Source organism: Rhipicephalus microplus, chromosome 1 (assembly GCF_043290135.1).
Source record: "Rhipicephalus microplus isolate Deutch F79 chromosome 1, USDA_Rmic, whole genome shotgun sequence".
In the NCBI taxonomy this organism is placed as follows: Eukaryota; Metazoa; Arthropoda; class Arachnida; order Ixodida; family Ixodidae; genus Rhipicephalus; species Rhipicephalus microplus.
In genome coordinates, this window is record NC_134700.1 from 102,699,607 (window position 1) to 102,722,991 (window position 23,385).

Genomic DNA, 23,385 nt, shown 5'->3' on the forward strand with positions numbered 1-23,385 from the left:
GTTCAACAAGTTTTCTGCTCTTACCCATAATTAGGAAATAGCAGTTGCATAATGAAAAAGGCCATTCCTGATGACAAATTATGGACATTCAACAATCCAGGTTCTAGTGTTGTGGGAGCTTCCTAGTATTTGAAACAGTGTTTTATGGATCATAGTGCGAATTTATTGTGTGGTAGTTTTTTATCGATGATACCATTTACTTAGCCAAAATCAAGACAGGGAATGTTTTCTTGCCGCTGGCAGTGCCACACTTCTGCTTCAGCGGCCCTTCGTAAAATTCCTCACTAGTAGTCTTGAAGAAATTATTGGACTAGGTATGGGTGTTGTATGCACCAAGGGCGTAAAGTGTATGCTCATAATTTGCAAGATGACTGTGTGTTTTTAGATGCGAAGCAGCTCTTTGACTCACGTTTGTGACGCCATACGTACGTGCATTCGTACGAACGCATCGCGAGGCGTTCCCCATGCCGCAAGTGTTGTAGCGGTGCCAAGTAGGTCAAGCCGAAGCTGCGGGTTGACGTCACGCTCCTTTCGTAAGTACGCACTGACGTCACTCTCTGCCTCACCCGCAGCACGCTCGCCGCCGCGCTCACAGCTGCCGACTTCTCCACGCGATCGCAACACACTTCTCTCTCACTTCAGCCTCTCCAGCGCCCGCAACGCTCGACCACAGGCCGAGTGGAGACACTCTTTCGGCTTGTTTGTCTGCGATGAAACTTACACGAAACCCAACCCGCCTTCCGTGTCTTTGCATATCAAACAAACGTTTACTCGAGCAAACGCTACACCGAGCTTTGCTTCAAACTCTTCTTCTAGCACCCCCGTCGACGCCCGTTTCAACCGGGTCAACACCGTGTGCACCGCTGCTGCTTCACATCCCATCAGGGTTCCTTTCTGGGAGATGGTCCATAATTTTGTTGTTCTGCCTAATTATTTTCGGTTCCCATGCTTAGGAGTCCCCTTTAAGAGGTAACTATAAAGCTGACATCGTGAGACTATATATATGAACGCGGTTTTATGACAGCGTTTACGTGAGGTTGGGACTATGCCTAAGACATCGGAAAAGCGTTTACACTAACACAGGTCCTATGAAGTTACTAAGAGCGCAAAGTGACGTTGCTCATGTGGTCGGTATTGTGGCATGAACATATATGTGGCAGTATTGACACGCTGGAATCGGTTAGAAAGCATTTGAGGTAGTGTAAATAGTGTTACTAAACCCGAGGATGAGATTTTTAAAACTGATATTGATGCCTCAAAGTGCATTTAAAGTTCACGTTCAAGCATTGTTACACGATTGACCGAAGCAAGCGCCTGCAGTACGCTTTGCGTTTTCGTGAGTGATCGAAATGCCACTCACCCGACCTGTCCTTCTCGGGAGCCACGTCGGTGTCCCTGGTAGGAATCAGGTGACTCGGCTGCCTTGGAGAAGTTCCTGCAGCTAGGGCCTTGTGCACCAGCCCAGTCAGACTTGCAAGCTGACGTTCCATATACTCCACACGCATTCTGTGTGGGGGAAATGAAGTTTAGAAAGGTCACGCGAGCGGGACTGTCACGAGTATCCAAAATCGAAATTACTTTATAATTAAACGTCGAGCAGAACACAACGACACTAGTGGTGATCATTTGAATGTCCTACGTCACTGTTGTTTCTACTTATGCTTATGAAAGTAAGAAAACATACATACAGCTTATAAGCTGCACTGCAGCAACACATGGTCTCCGACTAAAAGGAGACGCACTAAAAAATTTATTGCAGTCTGTTAATGTCCGATTATAAAAAAAATAATGCATTACATTATATACACTTACATTCTTTACATTACACATATCGTTGGCATTCAAAAATCTCTTCTTTCGCAGTCGCAGAGTAAAGGATCTCTGCACTTTCGTAACATTTACGGGCAGGCAAGTTCACGGGGCTCATAGGTATAACAGCACTAACGTAACAAGAGACCAAGAAGGCAGCACTCTGCCCTAGTTGAGTTTTCTTGGTTCCTTTGTTACGTCTGAGCTGTTATATTCATGAGACAGTTTCTGAGCGCCCCTTACCGGGCTTCTTCGTCGATGATGGGCGTGGCGCTGCCCGAGCGCGATCCGTAAGCGGCGGCGGCATCCCCGCCGTAGAAGGGCTCTTCGTAGGCCGAGTTGAAGGTGGCCGGCAAGGAGCGCGTGTGGTCGAGTCGGCGCTCGGGCGAGTATCCCGGATCTCCACGACCCCGGTTGTCGGCCGGTGGGTAGCCGGCCAGATCGTAGCGGCGAGGGGACGTGGGCGGTGGGTACGGACCCGCTGGCACTCCTCCCGCCGGGAACGGCGCACCCACCACCGGCGGGTAGCCCGCCTCGGCCAGAAGGCCACCGCCCCGGTCCGGAGACAGAGCGCGTGGCGGCGGGGGCACTGCGCGGGCGGGCGTGCCTTTCAACGATTAGCGTCAGCAATTCGTCATCACTGCCGTCAGTTCACTAATGCACTTTACAATGTGAATGGCTCTTCTAACATAGGACACTTTATTCAAAGGTCACAGGTGCGGGCCCCATGCAAGCTACATCGTTTGTTTGCTTACCTGTCTGCTTGTTTGTGGCCTGTCAAATTTGGCACATATACTCGGCAAGCTATCTTGCCGGATATAACGTGCCGTTAATATTCGCATTCTTTCGCCTTCCTAACGATTATACCTACTTATGCTGTCGCGCCCGAACCAGTTTTTAACTAAAGTTCTAAAATTTAGTATTTCGTCACATGAAGTAAAGGCAAAGTAATTGATTTTTTCGCAGTCCAAAATTGTGGTTTTCTGCCAGCAGGGTCTATTTTGTACATCTAACAGTGCAACAATTGTATTCGCACCACGTTAAATATCCCTGCCACGATCGAAATTGTCGGTTTAGTTAGGGTGGCCTAGTTTAATAAAAGATGCGTGCTGGTTGTCTCTAAGCCCCACCACTGCCTTCCGGTATTTTTAGCTGTGGTCTATATTCCTTTTTTATCTACTCCTGATGGCTCGATCTTTAGTTCCTCCACCCATTCCCGTGTTTCGCTATCATCCATTCTTCTTCTCTCTGAGTTTAAATACGTTGCTCAACATTAGAATAATTCGTTAGATTGCAATGACTGCTCATGTTCATTTCTCCGTTAAAGACGCGTATATTCTGGACCAGTACAACTGTTCGAGAATAAAAGTTATAGCCTCGAGTAGACTGTTCGAATTTTTTTTTCAAACTTCGTGCGCGTCAAACGATTGCCATTCACAAATTCGTCAAGGAAATATAACCCGATTATATGATTTCTCGCATTTTTTTTTGTCCGATAACAAGACCCCCGTTTCAGTACCTTACAAACGAGATTAAGAATATTCCGAGCTGTCAGTGCTGTGACTAGAATGAATGAACGCCGAATTTCGGTACGTCTATAGGGGTGCCTCGACGAGCGCGCGCACATCGAGGCATGCTAGTTACTACGTCTAAAGCGTTGAACAGCACCCATCACGAATTATGCGAGAAACTTTCCAAGCCCATTCCATACCAAGGGGCGGCAGCACGTGTTTCGACGATACGATATGGTTCTCCTTTGAGCCCGTAGTCTTGCTTGTGACATCAACTGTACGTGGAAACAAAAATGCTTCTTATTCTGAGACTATACCACGATGGCGTTGTGCTAAGTTGCGACCTTCGGAGGGATGACCGGGGACGTGTTCTCATGCAGCTCTACTTTCGAGGCTTTTTCTTTGAATGTGTTGATATAAGTATACTTCGTGCAATGTGCTAATAAAAGCAGCTTAGAGTGAGTGCCTATACCACGTACATTAATAACGGAATACTAGATCGTTATGAAGTCAGCAATTGAACGTATGTGATGGGATGCGTGCGTCGTGACTTTGTGACATGATGTGACAAAGTGATGCAGGCATAACAACCAATCGTTGTCTGTAAGAAAATTATGTGCATAACAGTGAACAAGGAGATTAATAGGGTATACCAGCCACAAGATGTAGTATGTGCTAAACGTGTTGTGGTTCTTAGAAATGCCCACATTTTAACATTCTAAACATTGGTCGCCCTCCAACATGACACTAATAGGTATATTCCATCATTCTACAGACACCGAGATACGGTTTTTTTTTATACTTAATCAGCAGTGCGATGTTTCTCATCTGCCATTTATTTTTCTACATGCATGCTCGCGGCACGCGCGTACTTATCTGATCTCTTTTGACAGCGACAACAGGTCATATCTTTCGACACGGGAGGGCAGTTTTTTGTACACTCTGGAGCCCGCGGTTATCTACCACTGTGTCGTGCGTACAGCGAACGCCGTGAGTTGTCACGCACCCTCTCTAAGTGTCGGCCCAAAAAACATGGTTCGCACACCAGGCCACGCAAGCTAAGTTCTGTGATGTCACCACGCCTGCGCGATAACGCAAACTGTCGCACGCACCCCATTAAGCTAACCAGTGATCTCGTGCAAAGCTACACAAACGCTGACGGCACCCGCGGCAGCAACACTTCGACGGAAAGGGCGCGCTTCGCCGGATCGTTTTATAGATATTTTTTTCCAGCAAGCACGTCTCGAACTGTAAGAGCGCACTCAATTCATGGAAAAAAGTACGACATGGGCAGGAAGCATGCTCAGCTTTTATGGCGGGTTCCCAGTCTGAAACGCACTTTCATGGGTCGTACATGCTGCGCGGAATGGGCACGTTTACGTCAAATCACTATCGTAAGCAGCATTACGGTAGACCTATTAGTCAGGGACGTCACGTCGCAACTATTAGTGATGATAAATTTCCCCTAGCTAAATGATGTTGTCATGGATAAGTCGCATGCAGGGCTACAAATACACAATGAGTCAAGAAGTGTTTTAAAAAGAAAACAAGACAGGCTAAGGAAGGATCACTTACGTTCTAAAAGTAGCCTTCATCATACCAGAGAGACCACAAGGAAGGGTGCACGGGTAACTTAAAGGTCCCCTCACCAGGCATTGCAAAGTAACGAATGGGGCGCATAAAGGATGTGGTGGCGATCACATCTGCGGAATATGAAGCAGCTGTACGACGCGCTTCAAGTGAGAGTTCGAGTCACGCGCATTGGACTCGGGAAGCTAGCATGAAACATCAGCGACTGTAGCCCATGACTGCGACTATTCATCCGATTAAAAACAGGCGACGTGACTACTATAGATGCACCGCAGAATTAACATAACAGAGTGCGAAGCGTGGAGTTCGGGCTTTTCACGTCTCACGCGGTTCCTTGGCGCCGTTAATCGGGAGGACGCTGAGAGGGAATGCCGCTTAAAAACGCCAATAGGGTCGAAAGGAGAGATTCCCAGCCTTGGCCGTGAGGCCCGCCTCCTGGTGGCACTGTGGCTAGAAGGTTTTGTTTCGTTCATAACACTACAAATAGAGAGAAAATTGACTGTGCTGAAATGCATGGGTCAGTGGCCTGAGCAGGGGTAATGATCAGTGGAGGGGCTTCTTTTACAATTCTTTATTTACTTTATTATTCTATTTGAACCACCTTGAACTATTGTATCGTTATATTGGTGCATACAATGTACTTTTCAAGTTTCCTTATAGAACGGATATCTGAGACGCTGCCTGGTGAGAGGACCTTTGAAAGACCCCCGGGTGTCTATAATGCAAGTCGTGCACACAGGGCTTCAACGGACGTGCAGCACCGTACATTGCCGATGTACGAACGGCAGCTCGTGCAAGTGGACGTGCAGGGCAGGCGTACAGAGACGGGCTCGCACCTGGCCTCGGCAGAGGAGACCTCGGGGAGGTGAGGGGGGAGGTGACCTGCAGGGGCGGCGGTGGCTGTCCGTAGAACCGCTGCGGCTTGGCCGGCGCCACTCCCGGCGGGCCTGCGCGCCGCCCCCCGCTCTCACTCGCAAGACAAGGAGGCACACACACACACGCACAACACAGTGTGGCTACGTACACACACACGCGCACACACAATTGAACAATGAAACCTGTACTAATGAAATCCCTGCACCCTTTTCCTCAAGAAGAAAATGACAAAATTGAAAACGAAACGTCAGCAGTACTGTTGCTTTTCATATGCTTCTCATATGCTACCATAATGCCATATTGTACATGCAGACATACAGTACACTGCATTAAGGACATAGCGGGCTCAAAATGTCGCTAATTAGACGACGTCCAAAAAAAAAAACAATCCAAGGATTTCAGTAATGGCACTCCACTGCCATTTCTATATGCACACACTGGGTAACACGCTGCTTTGGCTAAATGTGGGCTGTTACACTCTACTACATGTCCTAAAGCTATGCTATGAGCATAGGCGTGCGTAGGATTTCCCATCACGAAGGGGGGGGGGGGGGTAAGGTTCGACACAGTGATCCTCCTTCCATTAAGTCATTGCCCCCCTCAGGTGAATAGGGGGGCGGCTGCCCTTGCCCCCATCCACCGTACGCACGCGTGATCATGAGCCCAAATTCGTGTACGCTGACTCGTATAGTAAAACGATCGTGCAAATCTAAGACACCACGAAATGCGGAGGAACAGAGAAACCTAGAGTACACTATGGAAAAAAAAAAGCAAGATTGCAGGTTATAGAACATTGAGTACACTCTTCATTCTTGCGTGTATAACTATATAACTTCATCTTATATGATGTAACTCGTGTTGTAGCTTTCAAAGCGGTTAGCACGTTCGCATCTTTATGAAGTTTTGCCTTCTTGCCTTAATTCTTTTTGTTACACAATACGACAAAAAATTACTCCTGGTCATGGTAGAATTTCCGAGTAATTTGACGCGACCGCATTCTGTACCTCAGCGTTTCGGCAGATAGTATAAGGCGGCAACAGCGTGCAAACACATTTCCGTTCTTCGAATCACAGCCTGAACAACCGGACTAGATAGACGGGTAGCATTTAAGAAAAAGTAAGGGGCAAGCGTTCACAAGGGTGATTCCACTCTTTCAAGGTAAACATATTTGACGGAGCTCTATCAGGATGGGCAAAAAAATGTGCAATTAAAACAAACTGTCCAGCCACTTTTAGTATATAGGTTCTAGTATTAAAATGATATTATAGACGCATTCAGTCTTTTCTTCAGGAGGCGATTGTCCGGCCGGCCGGGAAGTCACGCTTTGAAGAAGAGACCCAATGGGTCTCGAAACGCAGGGCCAGCTCTTGATTTTTAATAATTAAAAAAAAAAAACCTTTACACTAAAATTGGCTGGGGAGTCTGTTTATTCTTTCCACTTTTTACAGGCAAGATACAGTGCTGACTATGTTGTGACTCTGCATATTTGCCTTCTGACTGCTCCGACCTGAACATGCGCTCGGTACAAAAACCTGGTACTGCATAATGCCTCTTCCTCTGGATGCACGACGATGCCACGCGTTTGTTTCGTGCCATTGTGATTTAATAAATCATCTCCGTGTGCGTGGGTACAATGCATCCAAGCAGTGACCTCGAGGCTAACAGAAATCCCTACACGGCGTCATGCGTCATACGCCGCGCACGAACCATACGGAAACGCAAAGATACATTGCCACGGATACGTGTGTATTGTGATTCCGCTGACCTCGCTACGAGACAAGATGCAAGCGCAAGCAATAAGCAAAGACACAACACGACATCGAAAGCACGCCACAATTATGACGAAACAATGGCTTATACGTCAAGGCAGCATACGACAAAAGACGGGCACACGCCACGGGGAACAGCGGGCCCGACAATGCAGCAACGCAACACGTCCATTGCAGTTAGATAAAGGTAGGCACAATGAGAATGCAGCTGGCTAATAGCGACAGTAAATACAACAGACAACTAGCTACACTTAAATCACCTGTCCAACTGGTATAGACGGCATCGCTTGCTGGCAGAGGCAAATGCGTCAAAACTTGCTTCTTGTAGGCTTAGTGTCAGTGCAAAGAAGTTAGCTCAAATAGTGAATGTAAGCACTTTTTTACTTTTACAAAGCTAAGGGAAGAAGTATGAGCGTCGTTACTGCCGTTCCGAATATTTTTTTTTCTGAAGGAACCACCCACACAACAGCTGTCACATCTCACGCTTTTAGCTGACATCAACGGCATGGACAATGTTTTTCGTATTGAAGCCCTTCAATACGCGATACCAGCGTTCTCGCCCACCCTATGTCAGTGCACATTGAATAGGTATGCCGGAAGGCAAAAACTCTTGTCCATACCGTGAGTATTAGGAGTTTATTTACCTCGCTGCACGTGTATATATAGCGCGGTTTCCCTGCCTAGTATAGTGCATCCCGCTCTAAGTAGGGTTGAGTGAGTTAATTAAAAGCAGTGACATGTTGAAACAATACTGCAGCTGAAGAAAAGAGAGGGTGCTATAACGCTTCTTGATTCTCACAAGCATCACAACACGAAATGACGCAAGTTTGACATCGATTGCCTCGATATCACGGGTTCTTTCACGGACCTGGCACCATTTTGTCGACCCTATTATTGCGATAACAATTATATAGACCGTCTCAGCTGGTTCGTAGGTTCGATTCTTGCTCACGGCAAGTTATTTTTTCACCCACTTTTCTTTGTTCTATTTAGATCACATTGGTTCTAATAACTTCCCCTATACATTTTTTGGCATTATTGTCTGTTAAATCTCATTAATATAGTGTCAAAACACGGAAAAACGAGCCTCTAGGTATACACTTTTTTCCCTTATTCATTAACGAGGGTCTCGTACTGGCAGACTTGGTGTCGTTTGGTTGTATATGGGGGAATATTGGTCAGCTGTCCGCTCGTAATAACTTCATGTGCCACGTGACGCCACACAGGCTCATAAAAGGGTGTTTCACACTCGACGCCATGGCTACAGATGGCGCCGACTAACACTCCCACGTTTAAATTCATATAATAAACCAATAAAGTGGCTGGAGGGATAGCCGCCATGATAGCTCAGTGGCTAGAGCATCGAACGCGTTATTCGAACGTCGTAGGTTCGATTCCTGCTCACGGCAAGTTATTTTTTCACCCACTTTTCTTTCTTCTTATTTATATTACATTGGTTCTAATAACTTCCCCTATACATTCCTTAGCATTATTTCTGTTAGATCTCATCATATATATATATATATATATATATATATATATATATATATATATACATATATATGATGAATGGGAGACGTGGCCTGGCTCATACGCCATGTTTGTTCTATTCTCACTCATAGCGTCACATATATATGCAAGAAGGCACTAGCCTCCTCTTTCTTTGGAGCGAACATCACCTTTCTGGCCGGGGTCGTCTGCACGCGCGCTTATCTCGTGAACGAACAAGGTGGGGGGGGGGGGGTGCTTATGGTTGCCGCGTTATCGACGCAACGATCAGCGCGCACTTTGTGCTCCCATGGCAGGCGGGAGCTTCTACTGGCTGCACTTTCAACACAAAAAACCGGTGCCAAACTGTACCTGGAGCGGCCGTGTTCTCTTAAGGCGCATTTACACTAGAGAAACAGGAAACAGGACACCGATTTTGGTCTGCCGAGTGACTTTGGCTGTCGTCATCATGTTTACACTACAACAACACAAACAGTCCGCTGATGGTCTCTGGAAGACTTCTCGTATGCCTTGTCATGCTCACAGCCTCTCGTTGGCCAATTCTGTAGTTAAACTGGAGACACACGCAGCGACACCGACTAAACTTGCACACCTGCACCTCATTTTCAGGCATGCTCTCTGCTCTGCCATTGTTCCTCTGCGGCTACGCGGCACAGCCCCTGCCATAATCCACGGCATCGATGATGATGAAAAACATTTATTATAAAAGAGAGAGGTACGGGGCCAAAGCATGACCCCGCTACATGGTCGGCGTCCTTAGTCCGGGACACCGCATGACGAGGCCCCCACTCGCGCCCGTCTCACCAGAGCCCGTTGAGACTCTAGTGATGAGCAGTTGAGGAGGGCAGTCTCTCATGCCTTTCAGGAAGGTGTAAGGGAAGGGGGTAGGTGGTAGGTGGGGATTTTTCGGACATGCCCATACCATGTGGAAGATATCACACGTCTCCCCACAGTGTGGGCACCACCCATCTGTGTTCGCATCGAAATGTTTTAGGATTGCAGGACAGAGTAGAGTACCTGTCTGCAGGCGCCTTAGAGTTCGCTCTTCCGCCTTACTCAGCCCCTTTGCAGGAGCCGGGTAAAGGCGGTGAGTGTCGCGATAATAGGTCAGTATTTATTTGAACCGCAGCAGCGGTGTATTGGCCTCCGAGTCATAAGAGCCAAGGTGAGGAGCCCGGTGGGTAAGCGCTCGGGCGGCCGCGTCAGCGGCCTCATTACCTCGTAAGCCCTGATAGCCAGGAGCCCATACGATGCGTTTCGGGGCTGGATCAGCGAGAGCCCGTTTTAGAATTTGGCTGGCTAGGGGGGATATCTCTGCTACCAAGTAATGAGCACATGCTTTCCGGGAGTCCGTGATGATAACATTCGAGTTGGGGTTTGTAGCAGCAAGCGCTATCGCGACTTCCTCAGCGCGCTCTGGATTTTGTGCTCGGAACGAGAGCCCATTGACATGCTTTTCCCGGTGAACTACAGAGGCCGTGTAAAATCCCGTGGGCGAAGGCCCTGCTATATCTACGTAGAATACACCAGGTCGGGAGCCGTGTTGCCTCTCAAGCGTCCGAGCCCGCGCATGTCTTCTGCTTTCGTGACGGCATCGAGGGATTTGGCTAGAGATACACATAAGGGAAGCGAAGAAAAGACTTCCATGGGGTGCGCAAGGTGCCTATTGAAACGCCGTGGAAGCCTCGGAGTGGGCATAAATTGTCATCTCCTCCAAGACTTACCCCTTCGTGTGCTTGTTTGAAGCAAAGACATGGGCAAGTTTTTTTCGCTTAGCGCCAGATTTCCCGACGACACGTCGACGACAAGTTTGCCTATGAATTTTGCTGGTGTTTTCGGTCTGTCTTTACGTTACACTACGACGACATGCTGTTTTTTGAGGCAGCATCGTCGTCGTCGGCTAATAGTGTGACCATGGGGTCTGGCGACTTGTCGGCCGATGGTCTGCGTCTGCCTCGTGTCTCGTCGGGGTTGTGTCAGCCTCGTGACGCTCTAGTGTAAACGTGCCTTTACACCAGCATTTTTTAGAGTTACTGGAGATCGAATGCTAGCCTCGCTTCGTAAAACATTCGAATATGTTGTTATCGCATTTACTGCTTTGGCCTTTTGGAGAAACTGCGACTTATTTTCACTATCTATAGTAGTGAAACAGACCTGAGTTGTACCAACGTAACGTATACGCGCGTTTTTTATGCACGCTTTCCTACAGCCAAGGTTTTATATCACTGTAACCCCAGTAACTACCCAACTGAAAACTATGTTATTTAGGAACGAACGAAGAAAAGAAAAAAATTGTACATCTAAAGTGCGCCTCTTCACCAATTATACCTGAAAGCAGTCTGAAACAGCGGCATATTTGGTCGAGGCTGTCATATTCAGTTTTGCCGTTGACACATGCTGACAGCTGGTGAATTTCAATTTCGTGTATTGCCCAACCTTTGAAGCTTTCAACAAAAAACCAGCCGTTTCAAAAATTTAGTACGACCTGAATAGTAAACCAATCAAAGAAGCTGTCAAGCTAAATTGACACTTCATTTCATATTGACAATGCTTTTCACGCGCGATTTTTATGGGACGCGATAAAGAGGCTGTCACGCGTCTCTCACTGCTTGCATGAATGACATCTTATCGATCAGAACAAGCGCTCACGTGGACATGACTATAGAAGAAATCTGCTCACAGCATCGTAAGTTTTCTTTCAAAGCTCGTAGAAGGATGCGATCGTTTGTCGTATTCATTTACACTCTTTGTCATTTCCATATTTTCTTTGCTAATGTTAAGCGGGCGAACTTCAGGCTCGCTGCCATACAGGGGTGTTGTTCCACCCTTTGGTGTCTATAACGACGCTGAAGCTGACCCCGTCTTTTTTATGTGCAACGTATTAGGTGCCAAGATGAAGTACTTATTATTGCTTAACTATCAACTGGAATACCATCACCATTTATTTGCTCGTGATAAATTCTCCCATTTACTGATCACTTATTACAGAGGCCTCAAACACGCAACCCACAGCCGCTAGCAGACTGCGGGGTCATAAGTAAATTTTGTTAAATGGTGCTTGCATTATTTTCTCGCCTATTGCTATTAATAACGCACTAATTGTACAAGTGAGCTGCACGGACGTGACTGCTCTGTAGTATTTTTTTTACATCGGAGTGTTTTATGCTCGAGTTAACCAAAACTTCGGTGACGCGTTTCCGTGCCGGAAACGATGTCGAAAAACTTCATTAGGAAAAAAGGTTCCGTTACAAACGCGCCTTTTAAAAATCATACTTTTCTGTCGCAGTGCTCTTGGCCTGCTGGATGATATCACCCTCTTGGCGCGGTAAAGTTAAGAAAAGCATCACGACTGTGGCCTCCGTGATTAGCTCCTACAACGTGTCGTTGCTATGCGCCTTTTCTATTCGGTGCACTTAAGTGCACAAGTGCAATTTTTTGAACACTTTAACCCACCGCGAGGTAGCGACCTCGGCCAAAGCATCAGCCTCACTCATGCCATTTATTCATACCAAAAATAGCTCCGAAACGCGCGTCTGCCTTGTCTGGCTATATGACACCATGTTCCCCACTTACGCTTGCCCTGAAAAAAATTTCGGGACCGGGCTAAGGGGGAGACTTGACGCACTTCCCGTTCTCCTCTAGTACGTCCGTGATATTTCATAACTCCTAAACATGCCGGGGATCGTAACTTTTTCCGAAGTTCCGCACTGAATCAGCGACACTTTTCTGTATGTCACAGCTTGTTTTCTGATTACGTTCTCGACGTTAAAAGCCACAGCTTTTACGAGTGTTTGCTTAAATAATTGATCATGGGCATTAGTATTTGTGGTACACATGTAACACGACGCGTCAACGTGGGTGCATTCACGTTAAAAGCTACTGTAGCTGTGAAATATGAACAGATATTCTACAATGTCTCCTATACCAATTTACAGTAAGAATTCAGCTACTTCTGTGAGGACACATTCTCTTTTCCTGTTATACTGATTACTATATGAGTGAGACATCTATCTTTTTTTTTTACGTGAGGCACCGCATGCGATCACCATGTCTTAAAACCTATAACCACGGAACAAAAACTAAATCGATTTCTCAACGAGCATCCAGGCTTTAGTCATACTGGAGATAAGTACCGACACGCTATTCTAATTGTGGCGTCAAACTTGAGTACATTTCGTGCGTCATTTGTGCGTGAGAAACGCGGGGCACATTAAGATCTGCTTGTCATTCTGCGCGTGACCTTCCAATTTGCTGTTATTGCATTCATTGCTTCGCACTTGCAGCAAAGCTGTGACTTTTTTGTTTCTTTTTCTTTCTTGAGACTGTCATTTGATACTAGCTAGTAAATCTTTCATGACAAAGTCTCGCTGTCGAACGAGCATTTATTTTTTTGGAAAGACGTGCATAATAGCAGCCCTTAAAGCATGCCGAGAGCATTTTGTTAGTGATGCCTTTGACATTTTGTTCCTTCGACGTCTGCTGCCAGCTATTTTGATGATGCATTCTCTTTCCTCGTATTCAATTCCCTTTTATGGTGCAATCCAATCTCTTTCAAGGAGTATAAAATGGTATCAGTGGAGCTTCTGTACTTTCATAAGCGAGTGCTTGTACTTATCTTCAAAAAGCGCCTGGTCCTCCTTGCAGTGCTCATAATCCATCAAACAGAGCGCTTCTTTTTTTCTAAATAAGTAGATCTACTCCTTGAGGAAGATCGCTTGTAGTACGCAATTGCAACTGATTTACTGTCAATCCCCCCATTTTGTCGAGTCTCAAGATCAGCTCACGTCGCTAGTACGACAACTGGCCCAGGATTTATTTTGTCGGTACTTGGAATCTGACTTCGGTTTCGTCTGCAGCTATATTATTGTGCGAACCAATTGAATTTTTCTTTGCTTTGCTTTCGTCTTTTGTACTCCAGCCAGCTACTATCACGACACGGTTATCCCGGAGCAGCTATTGACATAAATCGGTCATAAGAACGGCTCGTAAGCGATAAGCATTGAAGCTATATTGATCTTTAGAAAATGCTTCTCCAGTTAAGTACAAAGGTATCACAATGCTACGACTTAAGAGTGGTGGTGCGCATTGCCAATGTGAAGCAACACAGTAGGTGACAGTATACCACTGAGCCTGGAAAACGCAGAGTTGTCATCCTTAGCTAGATGAACTTCCATACTTCATTTTCTTTGTAGCACGAGTTGACGCTGTTTATTTCTTGGCCATATTCTGCTCCTCTCAATGACACAATACAAAAGTAAAGCTATGTGTACTTCGTCAAAAGCTGACATCACGTTCCTTGTAGTCTTGCAAAGGGCAAACCCTTCTTCGTAAGTAAAGGTAGCTCATGCTGTATAAGGACGTGCGTGTAGCACTAACAGGAGGTGAGAAAAGGTTAAAAAAAGAACACAGAGGGCAAAGCAGTGCAACGTGAGGGCATAGTGGCAGAGACAAGGAGCAAAGCCCACTGACCGGCGGCGGTCACGAGCAGGCCAGGCTGCCTCTTTTCCGGACTCAGCGCCACCGACGAGTAGGTCATTCCTCGGGGAAGGGTTTGCGAGTAGCCTGCGCAGTGGCAGCGGCACAGAAAAATGAGAAGGTGCGGTTGCGTGGTGCAAGAGAGAAGAGCGCACGAAAGCAATGAGGCAGGGACGGAGGAGAGAGAGAGAGTAAAGCGTGGGTATGAAGCCTTCCAGGCATCTAGGTGCCAGTAGTTGAAAAAGAAAGGAAAATAAAGAGCTTATGACAGATCGGGAAAAGTACTGCTGTAGGACAGCGAGGGAGCCGCTTCTTAGAGCAAGTGTATCGTAAACAGTTTTAACCTTTTATGTCAAATTAACAACTGCACTACTGCTAAATATCTACTTTGCGGTGCGTATTTTGCATCCCTATGGGGCTTATGAAGATAGTAACAGTACTACAACTCTGCCGAAATGTTGCGCACGGTCTCGAATTGTACATAGAGGAGTTGAAGACAAAAACGGACACACACAGAGAACACTGTGAAGAACACAGTGGTACTACTGCCTGCTATTCACTTCTGCCACGCTAACATAGTCTTTTATATATTTTGTAGTATTCTTGTACATGCGAAACATCGCAGTAAACTGAGAAATGCCAACTAGCTAGCCCAGCAATCTTGTTTTGTGGTACGAATTCGGGACAATTCTACATGGAGAGCGACGCCTTCCCATCATCACCGAAGTTGACACATATCATATTTATAGCCGAAGAGAACTTTAGAAGCCTGCGTTATTTGTCCCTCAGAAACGGACGTATACACGACCTTCCACCAATGGGCGAACACTCCAGACTGACGTCATGAGTCGGATGGCCGGTAACCCCGTCTTAGGAGGGCATTGGCGCTGTGCACGAGCTGGGGACAGGTTCAATTCGTCCTCCACTGATGGGCTAGGGCTGGCGAGCAGCGCACCGCCTTCTCGCGGTCTTCCTTCCACAACGTCATTTTGACACCACGCCACTTTCACAACTCTTTACAAAAATGAGGAAGACATAATGCGTTTTGCCACAATGAATGCTGCCCCCAGAGACTCGCTTTTGGACGCACATCTGTGAGGCCGTGAATGGACTCTAATGACGTTAGCCTTTTAATCAGCTTTGACGCAGCCGCCCGCCTGATGCCCCTGGAAGGTCGGTACGGATTCCCAGCATCAATCTTCAAACGTCTTATCACGTTCATAGTCCGTTCAGACTTGTACAGTTTTTTTTTAAGAGTCCCGTCGCTCCACGCTTGGTCCACTTAGTTTCTTTTTACACTGGGAATGTGCTGGTTGGTTCGGTGAGCCGACATGGCCAAGCACGCACCAACGTCCCCACTCACCATGTTTTCGCGTAACTGAACGCATTCCGTCGAAGTGGACACGTCCACGAATTGTACGGCGAGAATCGCGCCCCTGGACTGGTGTTTTACTTGCAGGGGGTATCGGCTGCCACGCTTCAGTCATCTGCGCTACGAATTCGTGTCTAAATATAGCATTTTCATGCCTTTCTTTTCGTAGTATAGCAAAATTAGTTAGGTTCGTTGTATTATGCTTTTCTTTCATGCGGTATCAAAAGTGGCTCGTTTTGTCAATCACTCTATATCAAACATGTATTTCCTCTCTCCCTCTCTCTCTATCATCTGCAATTGCCGACTGTTTAGTCTGTTGTCTTTGCAATGACTTGCTCCTACTGAGGCTAAGGCAAACAAAAAAAACGAAAAGAAAATCTCTATTGAGTGCGTTTTACTCTGATGCACTGCTTTAGATTCCCCCCTATTCAAACTCCGTAACAGATATACACGCTCTAAAAACATGAAGAGATGAAAGAAAGAAAACTAAACAATATAGCTTGACGAACCTAAGAGTAGTTTAGAGTTAAGGTAACAGACCTGGGCTCGGCTTGGGCCTCTCCTGCGGTGCGGGCGAGAAGGGCCGGATAGTGGCTCCGTGCGGAAGTGTCTGTGTCCGGCCTGCTGGTGGGTAGGCTGGCACTCCGTAATAACCCGCTCCTTGAGACTTTCCCGCCTAGCCGACAAGAAGGGACAAAGAAGTACGCACAGTGCATATTTCCGCCATGCCCATGAAGGCACTGGGAAACAAAGCAAGGATGAAGAAAAACAACTCAAGCTTCTTCATGAAGATGTCAGTGCCGAGGTTCAGTGATTCAAGTGGTAAGGAAATATGACCAAGCCAAATTTGTACCGCTGTCCAATGGGCACTTATGATCTTGATCTATCAGCCGACCTGGATCTGTTTTTTTTTTAATCGTAATCGGCAATGGTTGTCGGTGTAAACTAATCCGCATTGTGTTTGGCGCAGTCGTAAGCCAAATCATCCTGGGAGCCTGATCACAATTACAAATGGCCTTGAAGCAGCCCCTGATCCGGAGAGAGCGTAATCCAGATATGTCCTGATCGCAATAGAACATGCACGCGTGACACGGGCGTTGCACTGAGTACAGGCTTGGCCATGGCGCAACGCTCTGGCTACCGGAGAAGCTGAAAAAACGATTTGTAATCGACACTTCAATGAAGCTACTAAATTATTTATTTATTTATCTATCCAACATAACCCTAAAGCCATATGATATTACTGTGGGCAGTAGTTGCGAAGCCGTGTAGATAGTCAAAGTGGGAACTATAAACTAAGATATCAATGCATGTCTATTAATTCCTGAAAGGAAACAAAAATACAAAGGCACATATTACCACACCTTATAAAAGCATAGTGACTTCAACACGAATGTGACATAGTACTTTCAAAACGAATCTTGATTTCAGATTCAGACAAGTTATACAGGAATGTGATTTCACTCTTTTGGCTTTCTCAAGGGTCTCCCTTGATAATTTTGCGACTCCAATCCATGCCATTGTGGCCATACACGCTAGCACATAGCCATGCTTCCCGAATGAATAGAGGAAGGACTGACCTTCGCCCTGTGTATGTGCTGGTTCTGATACTCCGAGTCGAATTCTGGTTCCGAAAAGTAGCTCATGTCCTGGTCGTACGTGCTGTAGACACCCCCGTCGTTGACATCTTGCTCGTATATGCGTATCACTGATCGATCTCGGATGTCCCTGGGGTACAGAGAGATAAAGCGGTTCATCAAATCAAATTATAGCGATAAATTGGGCACGACGTGCGTGATCATAGCAAACGACAAGTAATGACACGTAGGACGTTCTGCAGTATAGATAGACAACAGCCGACGTCTAAACCACACCCACGTGCACTTGAGCGTTAAAAAAAGAAAAAAAATGGGTTTAAAATTGTTTTCAGCTGACACGATGGGAGCCATAGTCTGGACATTACCTAAACAACAAAATTGATAATGAAATAAACAAAAGTGAAACAATAGTGGTACTGATAACGGTACTGTTGCTTTAATATTATGACATGCAGTGATTCTTTGCTGTGAAATATTGCATTCAGAAACTACCACGCACAAAAAACATATTGATATTTTATATTTTTTCACTTCACATTGAACAGCCAATCAAGATTTACTTGGTAAAATGACACAAATTGGTCGATTTATTGTTTGGCCTCTTTTTCTCAATGGCAATGTCTCTTTTTTCGCGCTCATTTCCCGTATGTCTGACCCCCTTTCTGTAATTTGAGAATGTTGGCGTATGTGAGTGGTACCCTATATTTTGCATTTTTTCTTTCTCTAGTCTATATTTTTTTACCCCGGCTGTAGGGTACAAAGCATATTTCCTTTCTGGTTAACCTTCCTGCATTTGTCCTGTATGTATGTATGTATGTATGTATGTATGTATGTATGTATGTATGTATGTATGTATGTATGTATGTATGTATGTGTATGTATGTATGTATGTGTGTGTGTATGTATGAATGTATGTGTGTATGTACGTATGTGTGTATGTATGTGTGTATGTATGTATGTATGAATGAATGCATGTACGTATGTATGTATGTATGTAAGTATGTATGTATGTATGTATGTATGTATGTATGTATGTATGTATGTATGTATGTATGTATGTATGTATGTATGTATGTATGAACGTACGTATGTATGTCTCACCTGAGGTCCTCGAGCTCGTAAAACATGTCCTTGGAGGGGTCGTGAATGTAGATGCGAATGTGCGGCGAGTCGAGATACTCCATGGTCAGCTGCTTCGGGAAGGATCGCACGAACAGCGCCTTCACCGTGTCGATCGACGTGATCTCGTTCGGCAGCAAAGCCCGCTTCGTCTCACTCCGGTACTGAAGGAAAACCAGGCCTGCGAGCATTCCCCCGCCACCAAAGACAGATATCTCTTGTACCCATAGTATAAGCACAGTGCGGGGTAGCATGAACGTGTACTGAAAAATATGAAATGTCACGCAGCCAATATTATTTGCATCGATGCCTCTACCGCCTTGCTGTGACCGCGCGGTAAAATTAAACTACCGTGTGAATGCACATTTAAATATGCCATCGTTAAGGGAAGGTAGGTCGTGTGTCGGTGTATATCCTCGAGTCATACAGACAAATGCCGTATTTCTTTACGTCTCATTACTGTGAGCGGTAAACGAATTCAAAAACACAATTTTCTGGACTGGCCGCGATTCTATACCAAGAAAGCGATCGTCCAGATGGGCCCAAATAGCAGAGTTAACTGGGCATAATTCAGTACTAAAATTACACTCTAAATTGTCACTTAATGGTGCGCCGTACTCATGCTGTGCCATATAGGCTTATTACACTTTCATCCGTGTGGTTATGGTCGCCACAGTGAGAAAAAAAAAACATTATCTGATCTGTTTCGACCTCCACTAAGGGCTATATTTTCTGTGTGTGTTCATACTTGTCTGCTATCTGTGACGCCTGTTGTGAGTGGTGTAATGCGCGTGACACAAGTTTCCACGCACTTTCAATTTGCGAGCATGTTTTGAAAATTTATTACTATACACGTTTTCATAGGAGAGAAAAAAACACCGTCATGATGGGCTGCGCGCGGGAGTACAATGGATAAGGACGCAGCGTTGTCAGTGCATTTTTGAGGGTTCACGCCAATTTGCGCAGCCCAAAAAATACTGTGGCGGCGCCTATAGAGGCATGTTTGAAAAGGTCTATAGCACTACCTTGAAATCCAAAGAACTCACTTTGTCCGCTAGTTCGGCGCTGTGCAAAAGAATTGCACGTGCCGTAGAAATATGCTTTGTGCATACAATAATGGTGCGCACAAAGTCGGGCATAATGACGTTTTGTGAATGATATGACGTGTAGAATGCTAAGCAGCCATACATTTCTTTTTGTAAGAGAGCACAGTGGCACAAACAAGACGTGCATGAGAGATTTCGCAATCCAAGAAAGACGGGTGCTAGAAGCTGAAACCCATGAGCGGAAAACTTCGTCGTTGAGATGAACTAAACTAATAGTTGCAGTGGAGTAGTGAAATTGTGAGGCGTCACAATGTGCGGCATTTCCGTCAGCAACACATTGTAGGTTCATTCCTTGACGCAACAAGCAAGTGACTAGTAATATGCGTCGGTTATTCCGTAGGCAATAACGTCAGCGCAATAGCGTTAAAGAGCTATTTTCGCAGAAATTTCGGTGTCGGTGTCGTTGGTTGTGAGCGAAAGACCGTCATTCTATACGTGACCGAAAAATCGAGAACGATGCAAAGAAATTAAACAACTGATGAACAACCCTGTAGCAGAGTGGGGACCGAACCAGGGCTGTTGGAACCCGAGTGGGTATCGAACACAGGTCGTTTGCATGGAAAGAGGATGTTCTGCCACACGGCCACGCCCTTGCTTGTGAAAAGAGAGAAAAGCACGTCTTCTGTTTGGAAATGCAGTGAAAAGTAAAAGTGGCTTTCATGCCTCACAAAAACACCCGTCCTGTATATATACTTCACAATGCAACATGAACTATTGCAGTAATTGTGTGCTCAAGCATCCATTAACAACGGACGTCAGAATATGTGATTACAATAATGGCTCCGTAGTTGAAAGCTGGTACCCCACCACGAAAGGCACGCACGCTACTGGGCGTATTTCCTCAAGGCCACGTAGTGGGTGCATAGCAAATTCGAAAAGGTTTCATGCACTAAGTGTTACGCACTACGGACAGGATGTCGCTATCACGTTCAACTCTTAAAGGCGAAGCTTTAGGGTCCCATAATTTTTCCTTTCTCGCTCCAAAACTCTTCAATTATTCAAGAATGCTTCTAGAATTAGGAACAATAAACCCTCGCAGGTCCTTGTGAAAGAGAACCGGGCAAATCGCACGACTGTAGGCGTACAAACTGGACATATCGCGTTGAAGGCACCCGGCTGACTTTCTTAGGCTGCATATTACAATATTACATATATAAGTACAGAACTGGAGCAGAAAAGGCAGTTTGGATACATCAGTTTCAGAGTGAGGCGGGCAATCGACTGATGTCAGCTATAATTTTTCAAAACATATCCTACAATCGCTATTGCGGTCTACGTGAAGTCGGGAACAAATACAAGATATCTAGAACGTGAAGGTTCTTGCAAAGGGTGCCGCAACATTTGCCAAGAAATATTAATTGTATGACACTTTCTTCATCTTGCAATGTATACGTGATGATATCCAATAATAGCTCAACTTAAATACATTGAACGGAACGCAACGCAAAGGAAAAAGAAATGCCTTCTGTTGGCAAATTTCTAATACAAGAAAACGACTTCGGCAATATTGTTTTCTTAAGCAGGCTTCGAACCACTTTTTTAAATATTTGTCGAGTGTATCAGTATCAGAGTTTACCGCCTCACGAGTCGATTTTGCGAAAAATGTCGAGGTTCATCGGAAATGAACCAATTTACATGAACGCTTTTTTTTTTTTCACGAGCATTCGGTGCCTTCTCTCTTCTCCGGACGAGCACTCAGAAATCTACGCAGGTAAAGGGGAGGGAGGATAGCACGGTGGAAGGAAGTTGCGTGAGTGCGCATTAAACTATTCACCACGCGCGATGAAACGAGATCGCACTTTCCCGTCATGATTCCTGGGCGCGTTTGTATACGGCACAATGCTCGCAGACTATATATACAGAACACGGTGCAGGCACATGGGGGGCACCCTATGTACTGACGTGATCTAAACGCTTCCATTGATCCGGGTCGGCTATTGGCTAATATTATGATCTCTTGTGTGACGTCATACAGTATACGCTGGCTGCTGTGAAGAGAGTGAGGAAAAATCTTTGCATGAACAGAGGGCGTTTAGGCGTAAGAACACTCCAAGTTTCGCTTGTAAATTAAGATCCCCTTGTTGCGGACCAATTCGTAGTCTGACGTATAGCTGTTGAATCCAGCATCTGCTGTCCGCAGAATATGTTTTTCCACTAAGCCTGAGGGGTAGTTGATGGCTTTTCGAGTGCTACTGCGGTACGGCATGTAAGAAATGCGCAGAGTATACACATTTCGTATTCCGAAATGCTGCTGTACACGCACGTGTTCAGAAAAGGCCACGTTATTCCAAGAATGAAATAAACATGAACGCGCCGCAAGCATATATTTGCACAGCCCGCACTTCATCGATCGAGAGTGTATACGACCGAACCATGGTGCGCTGAGCATCAAAAATAGAAGGGCATTCTTTATAAGTACTAAATGTTGAAACGCGTGTCTGCATAACGTCAGTGGCCCGAAAGTACAGCTGGTGACCCCGCGCGTGATATACCAGCGAAGATCGAACTTTTGTGCGTCCGATCTTTTTTTTTTCTTGTAAATTTAAATTCATGCATTCTGCAGACCCGCAGTAAAAAAAAACAAAGTAAAAAAGTGACAACTACAAACTTTCATGTTCGGCGCTGAAAATGAATTTGGAGGTTTATGTCAATGTAATATCACGCGACGGATACGCGACATGATTGATCCTTATGTAAATGCGTTTTAGTGTATTCCTTTCAAATGCAGAAACATTTTTAAAGGAAGCTTAGAGCTTCGTCATAATGCACATACTAGTGTCGCAAAGTAAGATAAAGTTGTCTGTATGTTAAGCGACAACATAAAGATAGTCAGTACGCAACAAAACCATCGGATAAAGTGCGCCGTGCAATTCGAGCAACACCCACGAGTGCACACACACGCTGTCATATACAACTGCAGTGATCGCAACAACCGGACAGCGACGGGGCTACGCTTGCGTGAAGCATGTTCATACACATTACTTTTCGGGGAGCTCTAACAAAACAAAACAACACAAAATTGGCCCCGTATTTGCATGTAATCTGCAAATGTCGTCGAAAGACGATAGTCTTGTGTGTAGAGAGAGTGAAAAAAAAACATTTACTTTATGTTCTGCAAGGAAATCGGTGAATGGTATTCCGGAGGCGCTGCGTTAGAGTCCCCGCGCGTGCAGCGGAGGAGAACGAGCGCATCAAGTCACGTCACACGTGAGACATGAGCGCCATCTGGCAGTTCTTTTAGGGGCGAAGCTCCTTATAGCGGCACCCGTTCGTTTCCCGTAGTATGTAACAAGTATAACATTTTGACCTCCAAGGTGGTGCCGGTGAGAGACTTCTTCTGTGCGTTGTTGAACAATAAAAAATAGTGCTCAATGTACATGTCAATGGCTGCTAATGGGGAATGAGAGACAGGACCATTCGGCTTTTAGTTAACGCGCACGCTGTGACCCCCATTAGCAGCCACTGGCATGTACATTGAGCACTATCTGACAAGAAAGGGTTGCTACGTTATACTCGCTGGGTGTAACCTCCTTTGCTTTAGAAAGGTTTAGCGAGCGTTGAGCCGCAGTGCCATGAATACAATGAACTTGTATATACCATGAATGAACTCGAGGTGGTTAAAAATGGGAAGTAGATACGAAGCGCAAGCCG

General features: G+C 45.7%; 1 protein-coding gene across 1 annotated transcript in view; it reads right to left on the reverse strand.

Moving 5' to 3' along the window:
* The window catches only part of LOC119178424 (coiled-coil domain-containing protein AGAP005037), a 421,294-nt gene that overhangs the window by 66,202 nt on the left and 331,707 nt on the right, over nt 1–23,385 (reverse strand). Inside the window, exons 5-11 of the mRNA XM_075886482.1 lie at nt 18,611–18,809; nt 17,492–17,639; nt 16,452–16,587; nt 14,534–14,626; nt 5,747–5,857; nt 2,053–2,398; nt 1,361–1,506 (exon numbers count right to left, since the gene is read on the reverse strand). Coding sequence (XP_075742597.1) covers nt 1,361–1,506; nt 2,053–2,398; nt 5,747–5,857; nt 14,534–14,626; nt 16,452–16,587; nt 17,492–17,639; nt 18,611–18,809 — 1,179 coding nt within the window. The remainder of the gene's footprint in view (nt 1–1,360; nt 1,507–2,052; nt 2,399–5,746; nt 5,858–14,533; nt 14,627–16,451; nt 16,588–17,491; nt 17,640–18,610; nt 18,810–23,385) is intronic.